Below are 19555 nucleotides of genomic sequence, written 5' to 3' on the forward strand. Positions count from 1 at the left end.
GTGCATGTGCGAGTGTGCGAGAGTGCGAGTGTGAGTGTGTGTGCGAGTGTGTCTGTGCTGGGTGTGAGTGTCTGTGCTGGGTGTGAGTGTCTGTGCTGGGTGTGAGACCTCGCACAAGAACCACACCCACTGCCAGCTGCCTTCCTGCCCAGGCTCCGGGAAGAGGCGTCCGCGCTGAGAGCAGGCTGGGATGCGCAGCTCGCTCAGCTGTCGAAGGAGACAACCTCCAAGGACCTGCAGGTCCAGTCGCTGCAGGAGGACACGGCGCAGCTCCGGGCTCAGCTGGCCCGGTGCCAGCAGGACGTGGGCAGGTGACGTCCCCTCGGACAGCATCATGGCCCCCCCTCGTCATGGCACTGAGTCCCTGTTCACATCCTGTTGGGGAAGAAAGACAAGAAACAGGAAACGGATGGAGAGAGATTTCTCCGTCTTTCTGCCCAGTCTCCCCGACACCTACGCTCACCCTGGGACGGTCTGTCTTCTGTCCCTTCGGCTTGAACTCGATGCTCTTCTGGTGGCCTCCACTGGGGGGGTCGTGGACTACAACTTTGCACCGTCCCCTTTTCAAGTAAATGCAAGCACTGAATGCTGGGAATGTTCTTCCAAGCACTGCTCAGCTGTACCCACAGGCTTCCATAGCATTCCGTACACTTATTTCCTCTTTTCCCTTCGGTGTTTCTTTGGTCCGTGGGTCACTTTTTTTAGTTAAATTGGCTGGGGTGACATTGGTCAACATGGACATACAGGCTTCACGTGTAGGTTCTATGTTACACAACCTGTATATTGCACTGTGTGCTCACCACCCAACATCAGATCTTCTGTCAACCTGTATTAGACCCCTTCCCCCAGGTCCGTGGGTTGCTTAGAAATGTGTTGCTTAATTCCCTTTTATCTTGGGATTTCCAGGTACCATTTGGTTACTACTGATTTCTTTTTCTTTTTTTAAAATATATTTTATTGATTTTTTAATGAGAGGAAGGGAGAGGGACAGAGAGTTAGAAACATCGATGAGAGAGAAACATCCATCAGCTGCCTCCTGCACACCTCCTACTGGGGATGTGCCTACAACCCAGGTACATGCCCTTGACCGGAATCGAACTGAGACCCTTCAGACCGCAGGCCGACGCTCTATCCACTGAGCCACACTGGTCAGGGCATTACTACCGATTCCTGACTCAATTCTGTTCTGGCCAGAGAACATATTCCGTGCGTATTTGTTTTGTGGCTTTAGGGTGTGACTGTCTGATGGGGACCCGCCTGGGCTGTGTGAACACTGCCAGGCCCAGGGCATCCACGGAGGTCTCGCCTCTGTCCTTGCAGGTTTCTGCCGGCGGCGGACAGGTGTGAAATCTGTTCATTTATGGCCCTGGGGGGCCGGGAGGTGTTGACGTCCGCGGTTCTGACTCCGTAGGTACCAGCGGGAGCTGTCTCTGGCGGTGGAGAGGGAGCAGAGTCTGGAGCGGGACAAGGTGCAGCTGGGCCTGGACTGGCAGCGGCGCTGCGAGAGCCTCGAGCGGGACCACTACCACCAGTCGGAGGGGCTGGTGCAGGGGCTGGCCTCGGCCAGGGCTCAGGTGCGCTCCGGCTCCCGGCCGTGCGGCGCTCCGAGGCGGTTTGGGCCCTCACCAGCTGCCCTGTCGTTTGGAAACAGTCCTCACGGGGCAGTACGACCTGACCGCGGAAGCTGTGACAAGTGTGTCCCTGCCCTGCCCACCAGCCTCGCCCCGTGTTCCATGCACTGTTTCTCCCACGGCCACATGCGGCGGGTCGGGCAGCCGGGTGGTGGGCCGGGAGGGGCGGCGACGTCTGGGGTCCCGCCGCTGCCAGTGCTGCAGGGACGCCCGGTGGCCACGTGTCTCCGTGGCGCTTCTCCTTGGGCCTGCCTCTTAGGCGTTGGTGTGGACGGAGCTGGCACTGCTCTCCTGACCCCCGAGGTGACGTGTCCGCCTTTCCCCAGGTCGCTGCCAAGCTCCAGGAGGCGGAGCAGAGGCTGCGAGACCAGGAGGTGGTGCTGAGGGCCCTGACCCTGGAGAGAGACCAGGCCCTGCAGGCCCTGAGGGACCACGGGCTCAACCCTGAGCAGGAGGTGCCGGTGAGCGGCCCCTGTCCTCCCCTGCCCCCTAGGGTCTAAACCAGCTGTGGGCAAACTACGGCCCGCGGGCCGGATCCGGCCCGTTCGGCTGTTCTATCCGGCCCGCGGAACCGAAAGAGCGGAGGGTTCTCTTGCTCTCCCCTCCGCTCCTTTACTTTGAATTTATATTAGTTCACACAAACACTCCATCCATGCTTTTGTTCCGGCCCTCTGGTCCAGTGTAAGAACCCATGGTGGCCCTTGAGTCAAAAAGTTTGCCCACCCCTGGTCTAACTCTCCTGCTGCCGGGCACCGCCCTGGGCTCTGTCTCGCTTGTGCTGAGTCTGGGCGTCCGTTGTTTACGCTCCCGCCTTTCTCTCACCTGCCCCGAGTCCTGTCCTACCGGCGGTTTTTGTTTCGATGACGTATGTTTCATCTCTGCGGTGCCCTGTGGTTCTGTTTCCCTTTAATACATTTTTATTGACGTCAGGGAGGGAGAGGGAGAGGGAGAGGAACAGCAGGGATGAGAGACTCGCTGACCGGCTGCCTCCTGCACGCCCCCCACCGGGGAGGGAGCGCAGCCCGGGCCCGGGCCTCATGTGGCTCTTCCCCTGCTGTTTGCCTCGGGCCCTGAGCAGGTGTGAGGTGATGGTGCTCTAAGCCCTGGACTGTCCCTCGCACGATCTTTCTGGTTCATCCTGTCCGTGCTGAGCCGCAGTCCCCTGGGCCCTGTTCTGGTGGCTCAGGCATCCACTGGGGGACATTTGGGGGCGCCCGCATCCTGGCTGTTGCGGATGCTGCCCTTGAACACGGCACGTTTCCGTGTGGGCTCACCCTCGGTTCTCCTGGGCCCGCCCTGGGAGCGCACTGCGGGGCAGAGAACAGCTGGTGTAGCAGTTTGAGGACCCACAGGTGTCTCCAGCGGCCGCGTGCGCGCACCTGTCCCGGCGCACAGGGTTCCTTTCTCCACGTCCTCGCTGCGGCGTCTTTACCGGCACAGGCACCTAGCCGGTGACTCGTGGCTTTTTGACTGAAAAGGACGAGCCCCCCAGTTTCAGTTGCTGTGAAACTGAGAGGGAAGAGAGCTTCAGGGTTCCACGGAGGACAGATGAGGGCGCAGGGAGCGGGGTGGGGGCGGGCCCAGGCCTTGGGCGGGCACCCATAGCATCTCCTCTTCCTGGGCGGGGCAGGGGCTCCCTCCGCACCCCGAGGAAGAGGCGAGTGCACGTTTCCCGTCTGGCGAGATCCAGCGGCTGCAGGAGCAGAACGTGAGCCTGCGCAATGCGGTTGCGCAGATGAGGGCCGAGATGGAGGCTCTGAGCGAGCAGGTGCTCCCCCCTGCCCAGCCAGCAGGAGACACGGCAGCCTCAGGCACCCCCACAGACGCTGCGCCCGGTGAGCGAGGGAGACCAGGTGAGCGAGGGAGACCAGACGTGTCCCCTGGGCTCTGAGAGGTGCATGTCCCTTGGTAGACGGCCTCCCGGGGAGGGTCTTACGTCAGTTTTACGCGTAGGGTAGAAACTTCTTCTTGGTGAAGAGGAAGAGAAAAGTGAGGGGTGCGCAATACCTCCGGAGCAGGGACAGCGCCCAGCTGGGCGGCCAGTTCGGCACCCCGCCCGGGGCTGTGGGTGCTGCCTGGGTGCTGTTGGCTCCTGGCTGCTGAGCCCTCCCTGAGAGCCTGGCCAGCTGCTCCCTGGACACTGCACTCTGGGGACGGGGGAAGGAGGCACATGGGTGCCGACACTGAGGGGCGGACAGGGCGGGGCGGGGGGCAGCCGCTCCAGCTGGGGAGCCTCCCCCCCCCCCCCGGGAGTGCCGGCAGCGCAGGGAGTGTCCATCCCTGTGCGCGTGTTTACAGGCGGGTTTTTTGGTCAGATTACGTCCTGGCTCTTGAAGCAGAAATACGGAATCTGAAGGGTAAATTTAAAACCCTGGAGGAGCAGCTGGGAGATGCACTGGAGCCTTCGAAGACACCCTCGTCTCCCGCTGACGTCCGGCCCAGCGTCTGTACCGCAGCAGACGCCCCCGGTGAGAGTCCAGTCCCAGCAGCGCCGTCTTTCTTCTAAACAGACGTGGAAACCCTAAGTCACCCCAGTGCAGCCGCGAAGCTCAGGCCCCTATCCCAGCCCCGGGTCAACCGCTGTTCCCTCACCCCCCCATTCCCAGCCGCTGTCCCCAACCCCCCCATTCCCAGCCGCTGTCCCCACACTCCCCATTCCCAGCCGCTGTCCCCACACTCCCCCATTCCCAGCCGCTGTCCCCACACTCCCCCATTCCCAGCCGCTGTCCCCACACCCCCCCCATTCCCAGCCGCTGTCCCCACACCTCCTATTCCCAGCCGCTGTCCCCACACTCCCCATTCCCAGCCGCTGTCCCCAACCCCCCCATTCCCAGCCGCTGTCCCCACACCCCCCATTCCCAGCCGCTGTCCCCACACCCCCCATTCCCAGCCGCTGTCCCCACACCCCCCCCATTCCCAGCCGCTGTCCCCACACCCCCCATTCCCAGCCGCTGTCCCCTCGCCCGCAGAGTCCGAGTCCGTGCCCCTCTGCAACCCTCGCAGCAGGGTGCCCTCACTCTTCCCTTTCTCTCCCCGCGAGCCCTCCAGTCACTCCTCATCCCGTTGAGGGGACAGGAGAGGCAGCGGGCATCCTCGTGGAGACAGAGCTGCACCCCACCCCGGACGACTTTTCTGACGGAGCCTCTCTCTGCAGGAGGAGCTGTGCCCGCTGATGGCGCATCCCTGGGGCTGGGGCTGGCGCTCAGGCGGCTGGGAGACAGGGCACGTCTGCTGAGCTTCCTGGTGGCCGGGCTCCGAGGAAAGGTACCGCCTGACCTGCTGTGTGCGGGTCTCTGATGGGGTGCTCCTGGGTGGGCAGCGTGAGGGCCCCGGAATCCGACTGAAAATACATTTCACTTCCTGTTCGTGGGACCACAGCTCTGTAAGCACATGTGGGCGAGGGGGGGTCACATCTGCGATGCTTCCCAGGCCCACCCACGTGGAGTCTCAGGTGCGCGCACACACACGCACATGCACATGCACACACACGCGCACACGCGCACACGCACACGCTACACCCGGTGCAAAGTCACGGTCGGGCTCTCACTGTGTCCTGGACCCACAGATGATTTGCTCAGCCTGGGACGTCCACCTCGGCGCCGTTTTTGTTTATTGTTTTAATTAACGGTGTCTGTGTATCCAGTGCTCCCCTTGGTTAGCGTACATGTGACCCATTCGAGGAGCATGGCACTTGCCAGGAATCCATGGCCGGGTCGCTGCACTTGACCCTCCTGAGGCTAGAACGGGCCTCCTTGGTGCCTGTTCTTTACCCTCTGCCTGCTGTTCCCGGCCCCGCCCCTCACGTCCGCTCCCAGCCCCGCCCCCTCGCTCCCTGGCTCCCAGGGGCCTCCCTGACTGCCTCCCAACGCCCAGGTGCTGCCCTAGGTGCTGCGGGAGCCCCTGCAGGGGGACGCGGTCTGGCAGGAGCTTCCTCACGAGGTGGACCAGGTGCACCTGGAGGTGCGGGAACTGCAGAAGCAGGTGTCTGAGCTGGAGAAGCATCTCGCCGCAGCGCCCATGGCTCCGGACTGCGCCGCCCTCGGGAGACAGGTGAGCGCCCGCCCGCGATCTGCACCTGTCGCTGCCTGTCCTGCTCTGTGGGTCCCAGCCAGGGTTCCGAGCCACAGAGCGCTCTGCAGGTATGCTGACTCCCAGGGTCGCCAGGCCAGCCCTTCCCGAAGGGTCCTCTGACGGTCCCTGAGACCTGTCCCTGCCGTGACCTGTCACCAGCAGAGTGAGCCATGCCTGGGAGCGGGCGCCAGGCGCTCGGGCAGAAAGAGTGTAGGCGTGGGAGGCCTGCCCGTTGTCTTTTCCCAGCAGCTTCCAGAATGGAAGTCCCTCCAAGCTACGTGGTGCCAGGAACTGCGGGGGGTGGGGCGGCGATGGTGCGGGCACTGAGAGGACGGGGTGGGGGAGGAGGAGACCTATCCCTGGAGTTCTCCCCCTAGAGCGACCCCATGAGGGGTGCCTGCGGGAGACGGTGGAGGGGAGGTGGGCCCTGACCTCGGTACCCTCGGGTGCGATGCGTCCCGCAGCCCTAAGGCTAGTCCCCTGCGGCCCACGCCTACAGCTCGCCCTGACCTTGGTACCCTCGGGTGCGATGCGTCCCGCAGCCCTAAGGCTAGTCCCCTGCCACCCACGCCCACAGCTCGCCTGCAGTCTCCCGTCACTGGTTCCGCTTGTCGGAGCGAAGGGGGGACACAGTGCAAATAAGCAGAACTTACAAGCAAGGGGTGTGGGCCTCGTCCGCACGTGGTCCGCGTCTCCTCCTTTCGGTCCGAGCGTCTTGCGACCTTGGGAAGGTCACTTCCTGGATGACAAATTTGAGGCACAAAAAACCTAAGTGGCCAGTCCCTCTGCCCAGACCAGGCCACCCAGGCTCCCACCACAGCTGCCCAGCTGTGTGTCTGCGGCTGGGAGGAGCACAGATCGGGGGGAAGGAGGCCGAGGGCGAGGGTGCCCGGGGCACCTGGGGGAGAGGAGAGCAGGCACATGGAGCCCGTCCCCAGGAGCCCCGCAGACTTGCGCCCACTCTGCTGAGCCCCGCTCCACTGCCAGGAGCCAGGGTGGGTGGCACATTCCAGCGTGGGACAGGAACCCTGCAGGGCCCGCTGACCAACCCGCCAGGCGGTGCTGGGGCGCCGTCAGTCCCTCAGGGGCACAGAGATGGAGAAGAGGAGGGGGCCCTCAGACACGGCACAGAGAGGCCCCTGAGAGACGGCAGCGATGGAGGAAGAGGAGGGGGCCCTCAGACACGGCACAGAGAGGCCCCTGAGAGACGGCAGAGGTGGAGGAAGAGGAGGGGGCCCTCAGACACGGCACAGAGAGGCCCCTGAGAGACGGCAGAGGTGGAGGAAGAGGAGCGGGCCCTCAGACACACACAGAGAGGCCCCTGAGAGACGGCAGAGGTGGAGGAAGAGGAGCGGGCCCTCAGACACACACAGAGAGGCCCCTGAGAGACGGCAGAGGTGGAGGAAGAGGAGCGGGCCCTCAGACACGGCACAGAGAGGCCCCTGAGAGACGGCAGCGATGGAGGAAGAGGAGGGGGCCCTCAGACACGGCACAGAGAGGCCCCTGAGAGACGGCAGAGGTGGAGGAAGAGGAGCAGCGGGCCCTCAGACACGGCACAGAGAGGCCCCTGAGAGACGGCAGCGATGGAGGAAGAGGAGCGGGCCCTCAGACACGGCACAGAGAGGCCCCTGAGAGACGGCAGAGGTGGAGAAGAGGAGCGGGCCCTCAGACACGGCACAGAGAGGCCCCTGAGAGACGGCAGCGATGGAGGAAGAGGAGCGGGCCCTCAGACACGGCACAGAGAGGCCCCTGAGAGACGGCAGAGGTGGAGAAGAGGAGGGGGCCCTCAGACACGGCACAGAGAGGCCCCTGAGAGACGGCAGAGATGGAGAAGAGGAGGGGGCCCTCAGACACGGCACAGAGAGGCCCCTGAGAGACGGCAGAGGTGGAGAAGAGGAGCAGCGGGCCCTGTGCAGGCTGTCAGCTGGCTGCCCTCGCACAGGGCACATGCGGGAAGGTGGCTGCTGGCCGGCAGTGTCTGCACCTCACACCCCTCATGACAAAGGGAAGCGCCCCTGTCGGAGCAGCCTCACCTGCGGACACCACTCACCGAGGGCCCCGTCGCCGTGGCTGGGACAGACGATGTCGGGGGCTCCGGACTGGCCGCACCAAGGACACTGTGCCCGGGACCGGCCGAGAGCACAGACAGGCGGCCGCACCGTCCAGAGGGGCCGGGTGCAGGGCAGTGGAACAGAGCGTGCGGACAGTGCATTCGCTCGGAGTCCGCTCCGCGTGGAACTGGTTTTGATGACTGGTGAAGAGAATGTCCTCGTTTTCAGGAAGTAAAATGGTGGCTGGGTACAACGGGCGGAGTGTCCCCAGCTCCCCCTGCATCAGGGGCAGGAGATGAAGCACAGGTGGCCGCCACCTCACGCTGCTGCCTGCAGCTTCTCTAAGCCAGGCCCTCCGGCCCCAGCCGACCAGGGAGCCCGGGTCACCTCTCCCAAGTCTCTGGTGGCCCCGCCCACAGCAGGAGCGGCTGGTGGGCCGATTGCGAGGATCAGAGAGACCATGGCCTGGTTGACCTACAGCATCTCCCACCCTCACCCTCTGCCTGCTGTTGGCTCCACCCTGTCCTGCAAACCTGAAAACCAGGCAGCACCCGGAGGGACCCACGGGTCCACTGGGGGGCAGTGTCTGCTGTCCAACCAGCGCTGACTCTGCTGCAGCTGGGACCTGCAGGAGGTGGGACCTGCAGTGGGTCCAGGTCCTCTGCATCGGTGGGCCTCACTCAGCCCAGGCCTCGGCCCTGCGTTCTCCTCCGTGGAGCCGTCACTGCTCCCCTTAGGACTGGAGCATCGTGGGAACAGCTCAGCTCAGCCTCATCGGGGCCTGAGGCTGGCCGCGTGGGCCACGTGCTCACAACCCCTGAGGGGTCTGGTCACGGTTAGCGTCGGATCGCTGCTGTGGGGAGAAACCTTGGAGTCATCGACATAAAGAATCTTAGCAGGTGCTGAGCCCAAGCCGTGGGGTCCCTGCTGCCCGGCCGCCTCACTGCGCAGCCCCAGGGCCTAGAGCGCTGCCCGTCCAGACCGCAGGCCGGGCAGCCTCCTCGCTCATGCTGAGGTCGCCGGGGGGTGTCTTCTCTGACGGCTCCAGCTCTCTGAGGTCTAGGAATCGGTTACAGGGCTGCTCTCTCCTCACTTAAAGTAACACGAGAGTCACGCTGCCGGCCAAGCTCCCACCCTCGACCGGCCGCCCAGTCCCTGCTGGAAGGCTGTGACACCGTTGGGCTGGGTCAGCCCTTGGGGGGCCCCTGTGTGTGAAGCCGCACTCCAGCTTCCAGGACCCCAGGCGTGTCCCGGATCCGAGAGACCAGAGCAGGCACACTGGGGAGACGGGCCAGGGAGCGGGGCTTGGAGCCATGGGCCTCTGCCTCTGTAGCCTGGGGCCCAGGCCAGGCACCGTGGGCAGTCACTGTGGCTCCCCGGCACCGAGGCACGGCGCCTGCCAGGCCTGGAAGGCATACCAGGAAAAGGAGCCAGGACAGGGCGTGCTGGCCTCTGCCCGGGACGCGGAGCAGTTCCTTGTGTCCACGCCAGACCGTGTGGCCAGGACAGGCACACTGCGGCTTTTCATGGGTGTCAGCAGCAGCCAGCCAAGTAGGCCACCTGTTTCCCTCGGGCCTTGGGCACCACCGGCCTCTCGGGCCCCCCCAAAACAGAGGCAGTCCCCCCGCTCTTGCTTTGCAGGCCCCCTGGGAGCACCTGTCTGTGCAGGAACCTGTGGTGGGTCAGGTGGGGAGACGGGCATCAGTGGGGTTAGGACTTGGGGCTCAGACCTAGAGTGTAGCCCCCCCATGGTCTCTGCTTTCTCTCTGCACTGTTGTTGAGGGGAGCCTGAGGGCAGGTGGAGCCTGTGGCTGAGCCTGGAGCCAGGGCAGCCGGGAAGGCTGGGCGGGGCAGGAGAGGGGCGGCCACTGGTCCCGCTGAGGGCAAAGCGCAGGGTGGGCGCCGGCGAAGGAGGTGGGCTGTGCAGCCACCACTGGGCCCTCCAGCCCTAGGCCAGGTGGGCAGCAGGCACCCAGGCTGTGGCCCTGGCGTCCACATGGGGCCCGTCACAGGCACAGCCCTCAGCGTCCTGGGGCACCCTGGGAGGCGGGGGTGGGTGCCGGCTGGCTCCTCTTTGTCCTCACCGGGAGGGCATCTCTCTGACACACTGAGCAGGTCCCCCAGGGCCTCTCTTTGGAATGCATCTGTCCCCAGGGATTTCGGTCTGAGACAGGTGATGCAGCCATCACACCCCCCGCCCCCACTGGGGGGCTTACCTGGTGGGCTGTCTGCTATGTGGGTCTCATTCACAGGGCCCAGTAGCCGGGGTGCCCGCAGAGACCAAGGGTCCAGCATCGCAGCCCCCACAGGCGCTGTCTGTGCAGCAGCTCCAGAGGAAACTGAAGGAGGCGGCCCGCGTGGTCCTCCGCCTGCGGCGGGAGAAGGAGCAGCTGCTGGAGCTGGGGAACAGGCTCCGTGCCCAGCTGGGCCAGCCCGCAGGTGAGCCAGGGCGGACGGGCACAGACATGCTCTGGGCCTGGGGCAGGCGCGGGGCAGGGAGGGAGAGCAGAGCCCGTGTCCGTGTCCCAAGGGAGGTCAGGAACCTGCTCACGGGCCATGTGTGAGAAGACACGCTGGTCCTTGGAGCTGCTGCGCTTTGTGCAGCCTGGTGAGCATCAGAGGCACCCACTCACCCCCCCATCCATCCATCATCCACCCACCCACCCATTCATCCATTTATCCATCCATCCACCTACCCATCCACTCATCCATCCATCCACCCATCCATCTATATGCCCGTCCACCCACCCATCCACCATCCATCATCCATCCATCCATCCATCCATCATCCATCACCATCCATCATCCATCCACCATCCATTATCCATCCACCATCCATCATCCATCCACCCATTCATCATCCATCCACCATCCATCATCCATCCACCCATCCATCATCCATCCACCATCCATCATCCATCCACCCATTCATCATCCATCCACCATCCATCATCCATCCATCATCCATCCACCCATTCATCATCCATCCACCCATCCACCATCCATCATCCATCCATCCATCCATCATCCATCCATCATCCATCCACCATCCATCATCCATCCATCATCCATCATCCATCCACCATCCATTATCCATTTATCCATCCATCCACCTACCCATCCACTCATCCATCCATCCACCCATCCATCTATATGCCTGTCCACCCACCCATCCACCCATCCATCATCCATCCACCATCCATCATCCATCCACCCATCCATCATCCATCCACCCATCCATCATCCATCCACCCATCCATCTATATGCCCGTCCACCCACCCATCCACCATCCATCATCCATCCATCCATCCATCCATCATCCATCCACCCATCCATCCATCATCTATCCACCCATCCATTATCCATCCACCCATTCATCATCCATCCACCCATCCACCATCCATTCACCCATCCATCATCCATCCACCATCCATCATCCATCCACCATCCATCCATCTATCCATCATCCACCCACCCATCCACCATCCATCATCCATCCACCATCCATTGTCCAACCACCATCCATCGTCCAACCACCCATCTATCCACCCTCATCCATCTGTCATCCATCCACCCTCCATCCATCCACCCACCCATCCACCATCCATCACCCATCCACCATCCATCATCCATCCACATCCATCATCCAACCACACATTCATCCACCCTCATCCATCCATCCACTCTCCACCCACCCATCCACTCATCCATTTATCTATTCGTCTACCCACCCACCCATCATCCATCCACCATCCATTCACCCATCTATCCATCCACCCATCCACCTATCCATCCATCCATCCACCCACTCATCCAGTCATCCATCCATCCACCCATCACCCACCTCCCTGTTGGGGAGGGAAATTTCCCCCTACCTTTTTAACTTCTGAATGGTTTAAGAATTAAATTGGCAGCAGGACAGATTAACCAAGACAAAGAAACCAACAATTTGTGGGGCATGGGCAAGACAAAGAAACAGGCTGGGTGCCCCATTAGTGAAGAACCTCAGGTTTGCTCACGCAGCCCTGGGGCGAGTCCCTATCTCTGTCATCAGGAGACTCGGTCCTGCTTCCGGGCACAGGGTGGGCCGAGTGTCCTTTCTGCACTGTTTCTAGACTCACTCTCATTCCAAGTGTGCAGAGCAGCATGTGGGGTAAGCCATAAATTCCTCACAATTAATGTCAAGAGCTGAACCTGCTATCTATAGGTGTGTGTTATAACTGTGGCTGAGAGAAATTTTCTCTTTACAATCACCCGTTTTGATGAAGATAATTCTAGTAACACTAATTTGTTCACAAAGGAAGGCTCGTCTTATTAAATTTGCCTGGTTGTTCACATCAGAGCGAGAGCAGCGACCGGCTCGCTCGGGCCTGCGTTCCTGGGACTCCTTGGTGGGAGAGCCCAGCCCAGGACTTAGCCTCGGCAGCGCCTGCCGTCCCGCTAGACTAAGGCGAGCCCTCTTTTCCCAGGGCCCCAGGTAGCTGAGGCTCCTGCACCTGCTGGGAACACGCCTCGTCACTCACCCGGAAAGCTGGGAACTGCAGGCAGGGTACCAGGGCCTGCGGCTCCATGGCGTCAGCCTTACCTCGTGCTCAAAGCGGCCCGGTCACGGCTGCGCTCCGCGTGTTCTCAAGCACGCGTCCCTCTCAGCCTGGGTCTGCTGCCTGGAAGGGGCACGCTCACCACGTTTCCCAGCTCTGGAGCCCTCAGGGGGGACAGGGGACAAGTGCTTCCTATTTGTCCACAAAAGTGTGGGTTCGCCAAGTTCGAGAAAAAAGTTTCCTTAATTACGGGAAAACAGAATACGTTTTTAAATCAGCGGTGTTTCAAACAAAGAAGTTAGAAAATACCATCTTGTGGGTTCAGGTAGTCCCACACAGTTCACCCTGTGGGTCCCGCCCTCCTCAAGCAGCACCCAGGCATTGGGTCTCCCGCTGAGGGAGCGCATTCCCGCCCCGGGAGGCCGGTCTGAGCGCCTCAGCCGCCTGCACACTGTCTGTGCTGACAAGGAAACAGCTTAGTTCTGAGTGCAGCGTGCTGGGGGATAACTGGAATCACGGTGACACTGTGCCGGGACGGAGCCCACTTCCAGGGATCGCACAGAACTCTGGAACTCTGTGTGCACAGACTTGGCACCGAGAGCCTGCTGTCCTTCCTACCTGGTGGCTCCTCCCGCCACTTCATGCATCCAACAGGCTACACCCTCCCTTTTGTGGAGGGAGCGCACACGAGCGCCATTCTGGGTGGTTGGTTTGCCTTAGAGAGCCGTTCTTCTGAAATGTTCCAGGGCCTCTAGAGATTTTCAAAGTTTGTTTCAGGTTAGAAAGACTATTTAGAATTTGATATTTGGGAAGTTTGTCAAAAATATCCAAAGGTTCCAAACATGTGGTCAGACAGGATCATCCTTCACGTGAAACAGTAAGGCTCAGCTACCTGCCGAACATGGGGACGCCGAGACCTCGCCGGAACCCAGGGCGTCACGTGAGCGAACAGCCACGGCCCGGAGCACAGAGAAGCCGCCGGAAAAGCGCCCCGTCTTGCTTTCCAGGCAGCCTGCTTAGAAGGCAAAGACACTCGCGCCGTCTGTTGTCTGAAGCAAACCAGAATCCGGGAGAACCTGGTCCTCCGGACAGAACCAGCTCCGATCGCGTGCAGGAAACGCACGTCCATCCTGATCGGACCACACGGGACTCCTTCCCACCGACCCCGTTTCCGGACCCCATGACGCCTTCCCGCTCCCGCTCGTCCTCCCGTCTGTCACGGGCCTCACTTCGGGCACATTTATGCTCTTCTCCCTCCACGGTGTCTTCCCACTGAGGCCCTTTATATGGAAAAGGCGGAGCGCGTCCCTTCTTCCTTCCGTCGCTCTCATCACGCACACTGGGGCGCTTCCCGCCCTTCAGCCCTTCCTTTCTGGGAAGCAGGCAGTGGTGAGCCGTCTCGCGTTGGCTGCTGCGGACTCACAGACTAGCAGGTGCCTTTTGTGGTTTCCAGAAACGTGCTTTTTCATAAAAACGCTTCGGCGTGGCCTAGGGCGCCTGCGGATGGCCCCAAATACCGTGGGTTCTTGGTAACGAGGAAGCGGAAGGGCAAGCCTGTGTCCAGGAGCGAATGCTGGGATACCCCACCCTCTTCGGAAAGGACCGGGACGTCAGCGAGCGCCTCTTCAGTTCCCAAGTGAGGCCCTCGGGGTGTCGTTACCCCAGAGGCCCCAGGAACTGTGTAAGTAGGCATCAGACCATGATTGCCAAAGAGCTCGCCAGAACCCTCATCCTGTTTACATCCACCTTCAAGTATTTGCTTTTCATCACCGTGCCTGAAGTGCCCACAGAAACTCGAGGCTTGAGACCAAGTGGCTCGTTCCCGGAGGGAGAGGCCCTCGCCCCGCCGCCCGTGGCTCTCGGGGTGGGGGGAGGGGTGGCTTTCCCGAGAAAAAGCGGCGGGCGGGGTGCGATGTTAGAGAAGCTTTGTTTCTGTGGCCTCGAACCCCTGAGTTTTCAAGGTGTCAGTGCCCGTGTGAAGCCCTTCTGTTCACCTCATGCAGATGAGCTGAGGGAGACCGTGGATTTCCCCGTGAGAAACCGGCCTTTCTTGTCCGAACGGTTTGGGCAGAAAAGGGAAAAGCAGTTTCTAGTTAAGCCGATAGAACCTTCAGATTTCATCGACTCAGGACTCAGCCGTTAGTCCAAGCCGTTGGGCCTTGTTTCAGGGACAGTGGTGCTCCTGCCTGTGCGCCCTCCACAGCCCCGTGGCCCTGCGGACCCCACGCGATAGGCCGATGGCGGCCGCTGGGTGAGTGCAGACGGGGAACGGGACCTCTAGGCCCCGGCTCTGCGTCCAGCTCGACCGAAGCCCCCGCTGCCCTTTTAAATGAGATAGAGCGGGGTGGGACTTTGGAAACTCCGGGGTTGAATTCCGCGGAAATAAAGCTGCTTTATTTTGGGTTAATCCTCACCCGAGGATATTTCCCCATTGATGTTTTCAGAGAGAGTGGAAGGCTGGGGGAGAGACAGAGAGAAACGTCCATGTGAGAGAGACACGTCGATTGGTTGCCTCCTACACGAGCCCTGACCAGGGCCGGGGATTGAGCCTGCAGCCGAGGTACATGTCTTTGACCAGAATCGAACCCAAGACCGACGTTCTATCCACTGATCCAAACCAGCCAGGGCTGGAAATAAAGTTTTCTGCCACACCTCATCCTCCCGTGCGAGTCTCAGAAAATTCCTTTTCTTGGGATATTGCAAGAAGTCCACCCCCACGAGCGCCTGGGGGACGAGGCACCTCCCCCCAACATCCCGAGGCTATTCAGAACCCAGATAACGTGGAGTCACTCGAGTGATGGCCCAGGTGGGATAGAAGTTGTGCATCTACATTATATCGAATCTTCATCACTCGGAAGTCACGTCTGTTTTAATTAAACCAATAATCTGTTTACCAAAGATTATTTTATATCGTGCTAACTTGGAAAAAAGACACACATTTGGGTTAACTTCTGTATTTTTCTGAGGAATTTTATCTAAGTGCTTGTGGAAGCTAATTACGTAGAGCTCAGTTACACATCACCTTTGGAACATGGTCCGCAGGTGGAGGCGTGCCTACGGCCCACACACACGCGTGTGCACGGGGCCAGCTCCGGGGCAGCCCAGGCCCAGAGGCCGGGCAGGTGGAACACGCCGAGCTCGCTGCCCGCAGCTTCTTTTACTAAGGTTTGCAGAGAAGGTTTTTAGGATTTCTCATTTGCCCAATTTCCAACTATTTCCTCCTTCCCCCATGTTTTCCTTTGGGGAGAAGCGGCTCAGGCGGGACTCCGGATGGCTCCTGGTTTCAGGTCTGGCCTGACACAGGCTCGAGAGACAGACAGCTGCTCTCAGTTCCCAGGATGGCTGCTGCGGGAGCTCCAGGGGCTGCGCCATCACCTCTCCACGTCTGTCTGTCTGGGAGGTGCTGTCTGACCTTTACCCGGGGCCTCAGGTGCTGTCCTCCCCGAGGGCACAGGCTAATCTCAGAGGTGTCCCGGCCCGGCCCACACAGGCCCACCGCAGTCTCAGCAGGAAGGTCCCTGTGGGGCGGGACTGGGCCTTCCCCTTTCCAGTTCCTCTCTGGGTTTGGTAGGACCCTCTGGAAGTGGAGGGAAAGGGACTAACAAGGTGTGTTCCTGTCCTGGGATGTGAGTTCGTTGTGGCCGGGGGCTCAGGGTGTGTCTTGGCACCGCTCAGTAGGGCCGGAGCTGGCCTGGCAGCACACCCACCCTCACCGACCGGCTTGGGTGTTTCTGTTAAACGTATTTACTGGTCCTTAAAGTTTTTCCAAACAGGCCCTCCCTCTCGGGAGCGCGCCGCCCTCCCCTCCCCTCCCCTCCTGCCCCAGGCGCTTACCTTTGCCTAACTGGCTCCTGCACTCCCAGGGCCCCTTCTGCTCTGTGACTTGTTCCTGAGCCCATGCAGCCCAGCGGGCTCACTCCTCTACCTCCAACTTTCCAGTAAACTTTCTCTTCGAATTGGACCAAAAAATACGATATAAATTTTTTCCAAACAGGTTGCAAATAGAGTGGACTTGTTGGGGCCCTTTAATGTTGGGGGAATTATTGGGGGGTTTTATCCCGCCCAACCTGGGGTAGTGCTGATGACAGCCTTCGCTGTAACCACCTCGTTGCATAACTATTGTGAACTCTGCTGACTGTCTTCCCGCCGGCTTCTTAGTTAACCCGGTTTCTCTGCGAGGCCGAGGAGGTCCCGTCAGGCTGAGTGGCAGCTGCGATCAGGGTTGTCAGACACACCTGATGTCGTTATTCGTTTTAAGCCCGTTGATGGGGCAGGTGATTCATTGATAGAAGCTCCTGAGGGCCCTCCCTGGGTCAAAGCCGGGTCTCTGACCGAGGCCCTTAGCTGGGCCTTTGAGGACAGTGAGAGATGGGAGGGCTGGTTCCGACAGGTGACTCCCGAGCTCAGGTGGGACGGAGCGGCCGAGTCCTGGTCCCACAGGCTTTTGTTCTGGGCCCTCTTAGAGCCGGTGTCCTGGTAGCCTTTTCTGACACCTCTCTGATTGCAGCGCTCCCAGCTCTGTTGAGCAGCCCTTGCTTTTGGGGAGCTTTAGGACACCTTGTCGGATGGGAGGCCCTCATCTCGCCGCTGAGTTCTAGGCTGTTGCTTCCGTGCGACCGCCGGCGTTTGGTAGGGCCCCGGCTGCAAGCAAGAGTTTAGCCACACTCTGTCCGGCATGTCTAGCTGCCAGTGGGGTGCACGGCCCACATGTTTTTCTGGCTGAAGTTGGGGGGCCCTAACCTGACCATTACCAAGCCCAGTTCACAAAACAAGCTCACCGTGGTTTAGGTTGGGACCTCTCGCAAAGCTTTTTTGTTTAGAAGTTTTTCCAGTTTAAAGGAGTCATCTCAGCAGTGACTCAGACCAGTAGTCCTTCCATGGCTGAGCCCTGGACACAGGCGCCCGTCCCCAAAGGGAGTGCCCAGGGCGGCTCAGGCCCCAGGAGCTCCCTCTCGGGTGGCCGGAGAAGTAGCCGCCCTCGCCACGGGCGCTCGGGGTGGTGGGCGCACACGGTGTCCTGTCGCCCACACCAGGAGGCGCCTCGGCCACAGACCCGCTAATTCGTGGCCACGGCGGGCTCGACTGGGATGGGATTGTTGGGCCCCTCGTGACACCCCCTGAGAGCCGGCCCAGCCGGGCAGGGACACACGGAGCCCCAGTCTGCCCCCCGCCCCAGGGGCCCCCGGGAGTGCACTTCCCAGATGGTGGAGGCCAGAGGTGTTCCCTGTGTCACAGCCAGGCTCTGGAGAGGAAACGGACAGAGACGAAGGGCCATGGCCGTGGCCGGGGAAGGAGAGCAGGAAACCGGAGCACGCCCCCGCCCTCTGACCTGAAGTGAGAGAAAGGAAAAGGCCGCCCCCCAAGACAGAGGTCCGGGCCGATGCACGAAATTTCCTCCTTTCCGCCAGCTGTGGCCAGAGGCCGCCAGGGCCCAGAAGACCCCCTGCTGGGAGCCCCACCTTGGCCCCAATGGCTGCTGGGAGAATGAAGTGACACAGACAGGCGTGGGGGAGAGCCGCTCAGTGTGCGGAACGGAGCTCAGGAACGGCCCAGCCAGCACCTTGCTGCGCGTCAGACAGGCCCGTCGGTGTGAGGCTGGACAAGACGCAGGCGGGTGCCCGTCGGAGAGGAGCCTGGCCCTGCCCCCGCCCCGCGCCGGTCCGTCCGCGCCGAGGAGGCCACCCTGCCGCCGGGCACAGGACGCCGAGGGTCCGTCCAAGGCTGCAGCCTGGGCAGAGGGCCATGCAGCGTCCACGCGATGGGACCACGTCCCAGCGTGGCCAGGCCCAGGAGGAGCGTCTCCAGTAAAAGGCTTCTCTCTGCCTCGAACCAGCTCTGCCCATTGTTGCTGTGCATCTACCTTAACACCCCTGATCCTGTGAGGGCTCCTGCCCCCCCCCCCCCCCCGCAGCCTTCCCCCCGACCTTCCGTCCCCTCCCACCTCTGCTAACCCTCCTGCCCCTCCCCCATTCCAGTGCATGGAAGCGGCTGCATTTGCGCTCTTGCTCCCGGCATTGTTGTCAGTTTGGTTCAAGTAAACTCCTACCCATTCTCTTCTTAGTCAGTGGGGTGGCCGCCCTCAATCCCACAGCACACCCACCTGCCACCCACCACTGAGGAGCCCAGCACGTCCCACCTTCCGCAGGTCCTGCCCCCCAGGCCCCAGTCCAGCCAAACTCCCAGGCCCTCTGAGCCTGCTCCTGGCGTCCGACCTGTTGGGAGCGCCAGACCCTGGTGGCCGTTCGCGGCCTCTGCTGGGCCTGTGCCAGGGCGACTGTTACCACCTTCACTCTGCTTCTGTGAGGAGCTGTCTGCGGGCTGCCTGCCTCTTCCTGGTGGGTGTCAGGGCCACCGGCGTGTGCATCACCACGGCCCTCCTGTGGTGGAGAGCGGGTGGAGACCCCCCAAACGCCCCACCCAGTCTCCAACGCGGCGACGCCAGCAGTTACAGCCACAGGAGACTCGCTGGCGCGTCGGAAGCTCGCATCTGACGGGGTCAACCCGCTGTTGAGAGATCCATCTCAATAGGAATGCATCTTGCAGTCCGTCCGCGTGCAGACAAGCGTCCAGGCTTTCTCGGCGACCGAGCCCAATCTAGTGAACGAATGGAGTCGCTGGTGCCTAGGTCACGTCTAAGGAGGAGCGCTGAGCCTCAGAGACGAGCCCGCTCTCCAGGTGATACGGTCGCCCCTCGGTGTCCGGGTTCCAGGAACCCCCGCAGCCACCCAAACCCCCAGTGTCCACTCCGCAGTGGCCGCAGAGGAGGGGCCTGGAGGCGGAGAGCACCGGCACGGCACGCGGCCTCGCTCGCTGTTCCCGCAGAGGGTGTCTCCGGGTCTGTTCACGATGTGTCGCTGCCACTTTGAGAAGCCGGGGAAGGGGTGTGGCTGCAGGAGGTTGTCCATGTGTCGTGGGCTGTGGAGCCACAGGAATGCGGGGGCTTGCGCACAGCTCACAGCCTGCCCCCCAAGCTCGCGGTGAAAGACGGGGTTGGGTTTGAAGGGGACGTGTGTGTATCAACGTGAGACGTGCACACAGACCAACTCTTTCTCATCTGGTTTCCAGGGAAACCGTGTCCTCCCTACCCCAGCCCTGAGGCCCGGAAGCGCCTTGGCCCAGGCCCACCGCTGGGGCAGCTGCAGCCCCCCGTCACAGCGCAGGTACCTGCCCTTCACTAAGAAATGCATGTCCGACAACTTCGTAATTTCCCAAGTGTCACGTTTTCATTACAGAAACGTCAAAATACGACCATCTTCTCTT

The 19555-nt window shown here is 61.5% G+C and overlaps 1 protein-coding gene across 1 annotated transcript in view; it reads left to right on the forward strand.

The window, feature by feature from the left end:
• FASN (fatty acid synthase) overlaps window positions 1-19555 on the forward strand; it is a 63677-nt gene that overhangs the window by 12552 nt on the left and 31570 nt on the right. The window contains 9 exon segments of the mRNA XM_080681176.1: window positions 153-311; window positions 1412-1574; window positions 1958-2092; window positions 3262-3466; window positions 3947-4099; window positions 4786-4895; window positions 5517-5681; window positions 10006-10192; window positions 19361-19455. Coding sequence (XP_080537302.1) covers window positions 153-311; window positions 1412-1574; window positions 1958-2092; window positions 3262-3466; window positions 3947-4099; window positions 4786-4895; window positions 5517-5681; window positions 10006-10192; window positions 19361-19455 — 1372 coding nt within the window.

This window comes from Plecotus auritus (genome assembly GCF_963455305.1).
Source record: "Plecotus auritus genome assembly, chromosome: 7".
NCBI classification, from domain to species: domain Eukaryota; kingdom Metazoa; phylum Chordata; class Mammalia; order Chiroptera; family Vespertilionidae; genus Plecotus; species Plecotus auritus.